Source organism: Cicer arietinum, chromosome 3 (assembly GCF_000331145.2).
Source record: "Cicer arietinum cultivar CDC Frontier isolate Library 1 chromosome 3, Cicar.CDCFrontier_v2.0, whole genome shotgun sequence".
Taxonomy (NCBI): domain Eukaryota; kingdom Viridiplantae; phylum Streptophyta; class Magnoliopsida; order Fabales; family Fabaceae; genus Cicer; species Cicer arietinum.
The window spans coordinates 72,548,616-72,560,438 of record NC_021162.2 but is presented as its reverse complement, the minus strand read 5'-3'; the positions used below and the strand labels follow the sequence as shown (position 1 = coordinate 72,560,438).

Sequence of the window (11,823 nt, the reverse complement as noted above, 5' to 3'; positions counted from 1 at the left end):
CCTCAGATTCTAAAAGTTGTACAATATTAAAATAATCCTTCTATTTTCTCTTCACCAGTCTCTAGAAAACCAAACCGCAAGCGCTTAAGCAGCAATTTGAGGAAAGCCAGGCGCAACTGTATAGGCAAAAGGTCTAAAACGCCTCGAGCTTTCCATGTTGCTATGACTAATTACACAACTGAATCTAAAGGTTTCCTCTTCGTCTAAACTTTCCTGTAGAAAAGAACATAAGCAGCAGGAGTCTTTATCATGTCTTCATCCGCGGGGGCAACCCTGCTATCATCGAACTCATACCATTTATCATGGCCATACTGCAAGAAAATAAATACAGTCGGATACGCATAATTAGAACGACATTATGCATAGAATAAATTAATCACTGAAACACAGACAACTGCATGGTACTTACGCGGACAAAAGCTGTATAGTGACCTCCTCCTAACCCGCCATAGTGACAAATAATTGCATACAACATATAGCAGTTGGAAAGCGGAAAACTCCTGTGAGCAACATAGGTTGACAAATCCAGATCATTAATTGGGAAGTCAACGAAAGTTTCCAGCTTGTTCTTGAAGAATCGGTTGTATGAGAACCTCTTCAAATGAATAACAAGGATTTCAGGCAACCTCCAAAGGTCTAGCTTTTTTGTTGCTTGCTGAGGTTTTTTGCAGGCAGGACAGTACCTTATGAACATCAAATTGCAATGTCAAACATTGAAAGAATTAAAATATATATGTTTGACATTTTAGAACATTAAGAGACCGTATCCTTGGTCAACATATAAAAGAACAATCAGAGCCTTTTTCCACTAGGTTGTTCACGATAAACATACACACATGATGATGAGTTATATAGAAGATAAATTGTTCTCGGAACATGAAAACATTCAAAGATAAAATAACATATTAGCTATTATTATATATCTACTAACCACATGTCTTCTGGCCCAAGAGGTTCCTCTCTTAAGAAGGCTTCAAGGCACTTGTAAATAGATATTGATTCTTGTGTTCTCTTGGTGAATAACTGGGGTTTGAAAACCTCAGGCAATGAATCAAGCAGGTTTATGTCATACTTTTTAAGCATCTTATCTGACCATACCACAGCTACCTCCAGCTTTCCGGACAACATTGTGACTGGAAGCGGTTCATTTGATGTTATCTTAACAATCTCATTTCCTCTCCCGGAAAATAATAAATAGAATTCAAAGTCAGTCCACAAATATGTGTCATCCTCTGATTCGCTGCTCGAGACAGCATCAATTCCTATTACTGCAGAGCTACTAGTTTCACCCAAGTCATCAGCTTCATTTAGGTTTTTAATATCGTCGTCGTCAACATTGTCATCCTTATCATACTCATCTATTGTTTCTTCAGTATTTTGCATGAGAAATGGATTGATTAAATTCAGAAACTCTCTACGAACATCATACCCACAAGCTATGCCGGATAGCCTTGCTACAACTGGAGTACCAAACAGTCTATTTTCAAACCTCTCCTTCCCGAAACTGTAATACACAATACAATAAATTTAGTGTGCACCAATAAAGAACATAAATATCAGAAAATAGAGAAACAACCAAACAACAGATCAATTCCAAAAATAGGCTCATTTACCAAATACACGCACTTGAAAAGTAACACCAAAATTTACTGACATGAAGTTCAAAAATGGCAACCAACTATTGTAGAAGAACAAAACAATGTATGTCTATTTTACACTCAAGACATTTTAGCCTGACTTGAACAAACCATTCAGATTAGCATTCTTAGGCCACAAGGTAGATTATTCGCAAATTTTGGCGGTGTTCCACATGAATAAGTAGAATCTAATGTTCCTTTAGGCTTTGTTTGGGAGTTAGAAGGAGATGGAACCTTTGGGAGAGGGGAGACGAGGGGAATCCCTTACCTAGTTCGGGAGTGTTTTTGGAGGGGAGAAGAGAAGGATTGTGATTAATACGTACTTTGCTTCGAGAGTATCCCAAAAAAAGGAAAGGATTTGGGGAATATTTTAAAGCCCTCCAAAACGGTAAGTCATCCTCCCAACTACCAAACAAACTCTCAGAGTGTGTTTGGATGGGGAAATCCATAATTGAAAATTCTAGAGAAATTAGAATTCTAGGCAATTCAAATATTTCAATCGAATTTCTTTCATTTCTAAATTTAATTGTCTGGATAAAGGAATTTTTCTTTTAAAATTGATTTTTTTTATAAATTTCAAAATTTGAGGCAAAAATAAATATTAATTTGGAGCAAAACTGAAATTTTGGAAAAGTTAAGGGACTATTTTGCAATTTTTAGGACTAATTTGCAAAAAAAATAAGAATTTGGGACTAATATGAATATTGGATATACAGAGGGTCAAAATTATAAATTTTAAAAAATTATAGAGACCATTACATGATTCATATAATAAAAAGTAAAGAGGGAATTTGAAATTCTTAAGTTTTAGGTGATATTTGAAATTCTCCAAATTAAGTTTTGCCAAAATACCTCATGAAATCCTTTCATTTTGAAAATTCTCCAAATTTAATATCCAAACAAGGTAATTTGCTAGAATTTTTAAGAGTATGTTTGGATGAGACAATTTTGAGGGAATGTAATTTTTAGAATGTGTTTGAATGGAGTAATTGAAAATTCTAGCATTTTAAAATTCTAAGCAATTCAAATGCTTCAATTTCATTCCCTTCATTCATAAATTTTGTTTATTTAAAGTTGACTATTTTTATAAATTTCAAAAGTTTTGAGGCAAAAATAAAATTTGGGGCATAAATGAAATTTTGGAAAAGTTTAGGGACCATTTGCAAATTTTGAAAGAAAAAAACTAGGGACCAATTTATCAAAAAATAGGTACTAATATGAAAATTTTGAAAAATAAAGGATCACATTGTAAATTTAAAATATATTATAGTGACCCTTTTTTGATTCATAAATTATAAAGGGGGAATTTGAAATTCTTAGTTTTTAGTTGGTATTTGAAATTCTTAGTTTTTAGGTGGTATTTGAAATTCTCTAAATTTAACTTCTATAAAATACTTCACAAAATCCCTTCATTTTAAAAAAATTTCAAATTTATTATCCAAACAATGTAATTTGCTTAAAGGATTTGAATTCCTCTAAAATATTACATTCCCTCATCCAAACAAAATCTTACATATATGGGTAGTGAAAAATTAAAATTACTGGATACTCTAGGAGTATATGCTCTAAACAGTTGAGATCCTGCCACGTGGCAAACAAATTCTATCACAACATGATGTCTGCAGTGAGAGTGTGTACTTCAGGTGAAGGGGTATGCGATAATTATTAGTGACACAAACATATAGGGAAAGGTATTGTAGGAACAAACTGAAAATACTTCAGTTTGTAGAAATGGAATCAAGGATTTAAGGCATAGAAAAGCTTACCTTTCCACCAATCGTTCATGCGTGAAAATAATCAAGAGGCTACCTTCAGTATACTTTTGCACCCGGTAAGCGACAAGTTTATCTTGATCTCTAATATCAGTTAATGAATCAGATGGATCCTCCAATACCCGAAAAATCCTATTCCTATATACCTGTATATAAGACAATAAAATCAGACTTAAAATTAAAACAAACACATGAATGTGTTTGCACTGGCCTAATGAATTGATGTTAACAGATATAACATAACAATTAAATTAATCAGGGGATAACAAGCAATAATTTTACAAAATACTGGTGCAAAATACCTCAGCCAACAAGAGGGTTTCATCATCTCTTAGAGAACAAGACGCAGTTAAGGCCCCAATAAGATCCTTAAGTGTTCCACATTCAGGCACTGTTACAGTAATTGCAGAAGGCAATGTGATCCCATCAGTGTTCATGACGGTCACAGTCATGGTCCGTATTGTTGTAGAAGGTAATGGCAGAGATAGGTACATAAAAGGGTCAAAGGTGATAGAAACCTTCTTGCAAAAAGGGCAAATCAATGTTGACCGGAACTGGCCCTGTACAATAATGGAATGAAATAAATTTTACTTTAAAAAGTAAGAACTGTTGAACTAGAGGAAATCTAGAACTGTTCTTTGCTTCTAATTACGATATTGCTTTTTTTTCTTCCTTTAACAAAACACTAAAAACATGTTTTAAACCTCACATGCAACCATTCAATAAAAAGTGAGCTCAGTAGCAACTAGAAGCCAGGTCTACAAACCAATAACTTCTTCAATAGACCAATACCTTATTTATTTAATAGTAATCTGACATAACAGAATAAAATTCCTTTTTGGGATGTCTATTTGATTATATCCATCAAATCTTTTATGCATCACTGGTACAGAAAACTTTTAGGGAGCACAGAACCCTAAATGACAGTATGTTGCAACTTTAAGAGTATGAGATTCTTAGACAATAAGAAGAAAAAAAATCTTAAAAGACTTACTTGGCACAAATCAACTACTATCGAGTCATTGCGAGCAAGGTGATTTCGCCAATACTCTTCTGCCACTTCTTCATCCGGACGGCCATCTGCATCCTTAACTTCATGATATGGCTTTCGTTTGACACGATTAAGGTCTTCATGCAGTCCATCCAACAAAAAAGCAAGCAGTTCCTGCAAGCCAAAAACTTCAAGATTTTATAAGATTATTTCATCTCATGTCACAATAACGGAAAATTTGTCAATGATAACATTGATAAGAGATGGACAAGGAAATAGCAATTGTTATAATATATGTTTTGAGAAATTAAAAAAAAAAAGGCGAGGAAGTTGAAGGTATTAACTTGAGAATCATGCTGCATATAACCACTAAACTGAGGAGCAAAGTTAGCCAGTTTCATCTTGAACATTCTTGGTGCCACAGGTGTTGCTCCAGGAATCCACAGCATTCTAAGTAAATCTCCAAACGCTAAAGCAAGTTCTCCCTGAAAAAACATATGGAGAGTGAGAGAGAGAATATATTAATACCAACAAAAAAGAACCGTGCTTAGAAATGACAAAAAACATGAAAAGAAAAAACAATGCATACATTCATTCCCAAGGGATTTTCATAATTTATCTCTCTACGATAATCTCCAAGGAAAAAATCAACCAGCTTTGGGGTGTGAGCCAAACACTGAAGGGCACTATTCATAAAACAGGTATTTCCAAGATTCTGTAATCCTGTCAAGCCCAAAGATCGGACTGCTCTATAGCTACTGCCTTGAAAATAGTTGTTTGTTGTTGTTACATAGGGGATAACATTGTCGGTGCCTCCATTCATCATAACAGGGCCACTGTTGGAAGAACATTCCATCTGAGACCTATCTGATATCATCCCATTGCTTCGACTACCCCTCGTTGAATCTGAAAGTCCATGAACTTGTAACTCCAAAAGAACCTGCATAGACATGGAAATGGAGCAGTCAAAAATTTATAAAAAGACCAAATAGCTGATTTCAAGCTTTTTAACTAACAATAGATATTAAAAACATATTTCTAAAATTTAAAATTATACTCATCTGTCCCTTACTATAAGACACACCTACCAAACTCACGGCGTATGAAGAAAAGTTGTTGAAGCAATAAATTTATCAAAAATGTGCTACTTTTCCATAATAGCAATTATTGATATCATAAGAAAGAGAAAACGGATTTACATTTTCCAATTGTAAATTAAATAGGAGTATTTTTGTAAAGAAATTATTAATACATGTGAAATTTAGAAAAGAGTCTTATATTAAGGGACAAAGAAATCTCAAACTTGTCTAAGGGAGAGGGAGTATGGTTTATAGATTAATTTCAATATTCTGCCATAACTTGTCTAGCATCTAGTTCCTTGTGGACCAACATAAACTTGAAATATCTTTAACGAAGTTATAGAAAAAGAATACAAAGAAGAAAAAGTTGAAACAGCAACTACCTCTTTTCCAAGTTGACCAGGAGAATCATTTGGCACCCTAGCTTTGTCATTTATTAAAAGCTGGGTTGTCTGCCCAGAAAAGTCCCAAATATACAACTGCATCATCCATAACATAGAATCATACATTATCAAAGGAACATAGACAATTTATAAACAAAATCATTTAATAGTTAACTCACTGATTTATATGCAGAATTGAAAATGTCACTAGCTTTCTTGTAGAAGTCAGACAAATTTTCCTGAAATCATGTCGTAAAGTATCGATTACCATAATATAAAGCTACTTTTGAATAAAACAAAAAGCAGGTTACGAACATTTTTTAAGAAATTTTTTTAACCCTGTCCAAACACTATCCGGAAAAAGAAAACAAACAAATCATGAATTGGACCTTTTGGCTTATCTTTGCTACCAGTGAACTGGTTTCCCATGAAACAAATATCCTAACTTGCAAGGGGAACAAATCTGGCAAACAATCCTCTGCATTGAAGAGGCTCCCAAAATCTTTCACCGCATTATTAAAATCGTTATACCTACAAGAAGAGTAAGATTAATCAAATTTTCACTAGTATGAATTATATGTGCTTGTAAGACCAGCATTTATTTTCTTACATGAAATAAACCATAATTATTCTCTGCTATGCTAAAATAATTTATACCAGTAGGAAAGGGAACAAACAACAAATCAATATTGAATTTCTATAAGATGACAACTCCGGTACCCTTCAAAATTTATCATGTCTTTAGAATTATTCCTATATCTAAATATTATCGAAACAAAATATATTTTTACATAATCATGCATATGAGTAAATTTTAAAGACTTAAACTACTTTCACAAATATCTAAATTTTCTCTATAAGTGTAACTGTTTCTGTTAACATCATGCACAGAACGAAAAATCGTATTAAATAAGGGCATGCAAACCAGGTAGACTGTTCCTAACAAACAGAGCATATTTTTCCTATATCCTAAAACAGCATTTTGTTTATACAGGAATTAGAATGATTATCTCAAATTTAATGCTACACTTGATTGTCCTTCTATGTCCATGTAAGGTTAGAACCACTTATATTGAACAAGTAATTATCCCATAACTATGATACAGAAATCATCCGGTTGCACAAATTTCATTCAAAATACAATGTCATCAAGAAGGCCCTCACACCATGCACATCCCTTAAATACGTACCAAATACAAGCCCACAAAGAGGTTGCAACCCCAACACGCAATAGACTTCCATATTACTACATCCCTAAACAAATATTTAGAACACTCCATCAGCTCTTAGGCCCGATTCCAATTGCTCCCCAAAAAAAAAAAAAAAGCAAATAATCACAAACAAAAACAGCATACTGGAAAGACCAACATAAACATAAATTTACAGCTCAATGAGTCAATGCATTGTCAACTCCCAAGAAGACCACAAATTTTAGCTTAATTTCAATACAACAGTGCCTAAAAGTAACAAATTGAAGCTCACCTTTTGAGAGCACGCAACCAAATTCCTTCAGGAACCAAGGCATAATGACGACCTGAAAAACCCACCTCCAAATTCTTAATCTTCTCACGATCCTCTTCCTTCTTGAGATGGAGCAAAATTTCAGACTCAGAATCACAGTTTGACCACACTGTGTACAAAACACCTTCTACACGATCACCTTCAACTCCTTCTGCATCTATCCACCACCTTCACTCAAATCCAAATAAAAAAGTTCGATTTAATTCATTTATAATGCAAGTAACAAATCGTGACTTCAATTTCTTAAGGACACAAAAATCAATCAAACCTAATTACGCCACGTATTTACGAATCAGTTGCGAGAAACTCGAACAGCGAAAAAACCCCCAAAAATCGGAAACTATAATAAATTCTTAAAGCAGAGAATGAACATTGAGTGAGTGAGGAGTGAAGATAGGTACCTGTAGGGAAGCAAGTAGACTCTCTCGTCGGCGAAATCACGTTCATCTTCTTGAAGTAAGCGACGGTGAGGACGGTGAGGACGGAGGGAGTACGAAGAATCGAAGTCGTCGGAGAGGTAATCGGCGTTATCGGAGAAGAGATTGTCCATGGAGAAGAAAGGTAGGGTTTGGGATAGTAGAGAACGAGCAAGGGACTTGCAGAGACGGAGAGTAGAGAGAGAAAGAAGAGAGAGAAAACGGGTCGGTTTGAGGAGAAAGAAAGACAAACGGAGCTTTTCCGTTAAACGGGTCATAACGCTTCCTTCTTGGGTCAAAAGACACCCCGTTTTAAAACACACGACTCTTAGTTTTTTTGCCAATTAATTAATTAGTTCAAAAATAATATATTCAGCAATATAATCTATAAGGATTGTCTGAATTGTATGAGAAAAAAATCATGCATTTTTTATATAAACCAGTTTTATTTATACATATAATAGAAATTATTGATTTTATTGTTTCATCACGTGATTATAATTTGTCATTATAAAATAGATTTAATTACAGTTTTGATCTTTCTATTGTTATTAATTTATAAAATTAGTCATCTTATTTTCAAAGTCGACCGTTTTAGTTTTTCTTATATTTTTGAACTAAAGACGACGATTTGACATATTTGTAATAATGTGATATACAATTATATAATATAGAACCATTTAGATACATTAATTATTCATATGTCATTAATTAAATTTAGAATACGAAGAAAAAAAAATTGAAGTTGAAATCCAAGTTTTTACTACGTTTTATTCAAATTTTATAGGTATTAATCATTCTACAACATCCTATCATTTGTCACGTTATTTAAATCATCTCACGCCATCATTTTTTTAGTTGAAAATCATGTGAATGGACAAAAATTGTCGATTTTTAAAATAAATAAATCAATTTCGTGAATAAGTAAAAATAAAAGGACTAAAATGATAATTCAACTTATAAAATATTAATAGTGTATGATCTTTAAACTTTTATTTTATATTGAAATTTAAAGAGATATTTATTCATTACGATTTAATGATAAATTATTATTAAAGGTGAAAAATTATTTTATATTAAATTTATTATTATTTATTTTTAAATCATAGTTCGATTGATAAATGTTAAAATTAATAAGTTGAATATGATATTTCAAATTTAAATTTAAAAACTCTGATTAGACTTTCAAATAATAATTAAACTACCTTATTTATAAAAAAAATATTGTTTTATTAAAAGATACAACACTTAATTTTTGGATGGTTTAACGGATATGCTACAACACTTAAAGGCTTATTTTTTCAGTCTTTTTTTTTTTAATGTGTTTTTAATAACTTATTGGGAGTATAAGGATCAGGGTTCTTACGAGGCTTGGTAATCTTTTTTCAATATATGAGATTTTTTTAACAGAAATATAACGGTCTTAGGTAGATAGTTGACAGGATATTTTAATTTGGTGTCTTGAATACGGAGAAGAAAAATCATTTCTACTCTTAATTTATGTTATCTTATTTAAAATTAAATTTTTATATTAATTTTTAAGTTTTGTTAAGATAAAATACATTTTACGTGTTTTTTTTAAGTTATACAAAAATACTAAATTAGTTTTTTTAACGAGTTAATTATGTATATATTTTATGTTTAATTGCAATTTTAATTCTTAATATTTATTGATTCACAAAATTTGTCTTTTTATTTTAAAAGTCGACAGTTTTGATCTCTTTGACTTTTTAACTAAAAAATATTGATATAAGATGTTTTAAATAATGTGATGTATAATACGATGATGTAGTTTGATTAACAGTTATTAAATTAAAATAAAACACCATAAAATTTTGACTTTCAACTTCATAAATTTTTATTTTTTTAATTTAGTCAATAATATATGAATAATTAATGCATTTATATGGTTTTATATGATATATTTGTATGTTACGTTATTTAAAATATATTAAATCATCATTTTTTTAGTTTAAAAATCTGAAGGAGAGATTAAAAATATCGACTTTTAAAATAAACGGATCAATTTCGTGAATTGATAATAATAATAATAATAATAATAATAATAATAATAATAATAATAATAATAATAATAGAGGGACCAAAAGTGTAATTAAATTTATTTTTTTAATATCAATTTCGCCTTTTATTTTTGTAAATATTTATAATAATTATCCTAATTTCAAATCAGCAAAATTGAAATTCATAATTATCTCAGTTTTTCAAATAAATTCGTGTAATTATTAAGAGGTTTTTATTGCAAAACTCATAAAAACATAAGTCTACAAATACACTTTAGAAAAAGAATTAAACAGTAGAGAATTTAAGTAAAATAGATTTTAGAGTTATTGAAATTAAACATAAAATTTTATCGATCTATATCGTAAAATCACATTAAAATTTATTATGTTGTTAGTTATTTGATTGATAATAAAACTCATAGTATTATTTTAAAAACTTATAATGAAAAATAATTAAAATGAGATTATGACTAAAAATAATTTAATTTATAAATATAAAAGACTAATTTAATAAAATATTAAATTATGTTTTTTTTTTAAATGCACGTGTTAGTACTATGTTGCAGATGGAAATAAAAGATCGACAACAATGTCACGTACTTTATTCAACCAAAGTGTTTCAGTCACATTTAAGAAAACAAATAAAAGCCTCCACTCTCTCTTTTGATTGAATGGTGTCACCTATCTACCTCTATTAAAACGAAGAAGATTAATATTTTAAATTGAAAAAATTTAGTAGTGGTCAGTTAAATAATTAAACATAAGTGATTAATGAATTTTAGATGAAGACAAATTAATTGAGAATAGTGAGTTTAAATTATGACGGATTGTTATATTTTATTTATAACTTTTGGTAAGAAAAATCTATATATTTATTATGTTTGTTGTTGAACACTCTCGCATCTTAAAATTTTGTTGAATTATGATATTTGACATCCAATTATTTAATGTCATAAAATTATTTTATATTTAATTATTTTAAATTAATTTAAATTTTAAATTAATTTTTTCTTCAGAGTATTGATGTCCAACAAAATTCTATGATATTAAATAGTTTACTTTTCTTTTTTATAAATATTTAAGGCAAACAAATATCTAAGGTAAGGAACACCTTAGATCTAAACACTTGCAAGGAGATTTGTATTTGTCTCATCTAATTACACTAATAGATATTGAATATGCAAGATATTGAATTTAATACTTATCTTTTTACTATTATACCAAATCATCCGATTTTTATTTTGTTATCCGGTGTACGAAATGAAATGTATACATATACATAGAAAGCACTGAGCTACCCCCAATAGTTAAGTATTTGAAATAAACCACCTAAATAGAATGAATGTATTAGGTATAGTATATGTTTTAGTATATCTATTGGCAGATCTAAAATAATTTTACAATGTCACTCGATGGATATTCATCATATTGCCATGCATTATATTCAATAACCACTTTTTGAAAATAATAATTTCGTACTCGATTTTTATTACACGTCAATATAAAACTAATTTATATTTAAGGTATATAATTTGTTCTCTATGTTATTACCAAATCACTAGAAATTGATTTGGCAGAAGAGACTGAATCTTCACAACATCATAAATCAATGTTAGAATATAATATATTTATTGTTAATTCAATGAGTAACTATTGCTTGAATTATTTTATTTAATAAGTTTTTGTATAATTAAAATCAATTAATTTAATCGTCAAAATAATAATTTTTATTGAGTGGATCATATATAAATAAATTTTTAATAGCATTATATACTTTATCAAATAATTTCAATTTAATATATAATTTTAAAATACAACAAAAATATTGAGTATAAGATACAATAGTCATGCAGATTCAATTTTTGTAATTTTTTATATGTAAAACAGATAAGGTAAATATAAAACTATTAAACTGTTTAATTTATGAAATTTAATGAATTTTTACGAGGGACCAAATAAATTACGAATATATATATATATATATATGTATATATATATATATA

The 11,823-nt window shown here is 29.9% G+C and overlaps 1 protein-coding gene across 1 annotated transcript; it reads right to left on the bottom strand.

The window, feature by feature from the left end:
* Window positions 1-6: 6 nt before the first annotated feature.
* On the bottom strand, window positions 7-8,097 carry LOC101507058 (ubiquitin carboxyl-terminal hydrolase 8-like). The gene is made up of 13 exons (XM_004494205.3): window positions 7,785-8,097; window positions 7,345-7,551; window positions 6,252-6,393; window positions 6,042-6,101; window positions 5,863-5,958; window positions 4,990-5,340; window positions 4,745-4,885; window positions 4,404-4,574; window positions 3,712-3,969; window positions 3,404-3,555; window positions 932-1,504; window positions 410-683; window positions 7-311 (listed from the first exon to the last, which is right to left on the bottom strand). The coding sequence occupies exons 1-13, from the start codon at window positions 8,075-8,077 to the stop codon at window positions 204-206; spliced, it is 2,826 nt and encodes a 941-aa protein (XP_004494262.1). The 5' UTR covers window positions 8,078-8,097; the 3' UTR covers window positions 7-203.
* Window positions 8,098-11,823: the final 3,726 nt, after the last annotated feature.

Bases quoted from the DNA above. Each gene is read 5' to 3' on its own strand.
- LOC101507058 (XM_004494205.3), bottom strand. From the start codon at position 8,077: ATGACCCGTTTAACGGAAAAGCTCCGTTTGTCTTTCTTTCTCCTCAAA. The intron at 4,886-4,989 runs GTATGCATTGTT...ATGTTTTTTCAG, and splicing joins AAAATCCCTTGGGAATGAAT to GGAGAACTTGCTTTAGCGTT. The intron at 3,556-3,711 runs GTATTTTGCACC...TCTTATATACAG, and splicing joins AAACCCTCTTGTTGGCTGAG to GTATATAGGAATAGGATTTT.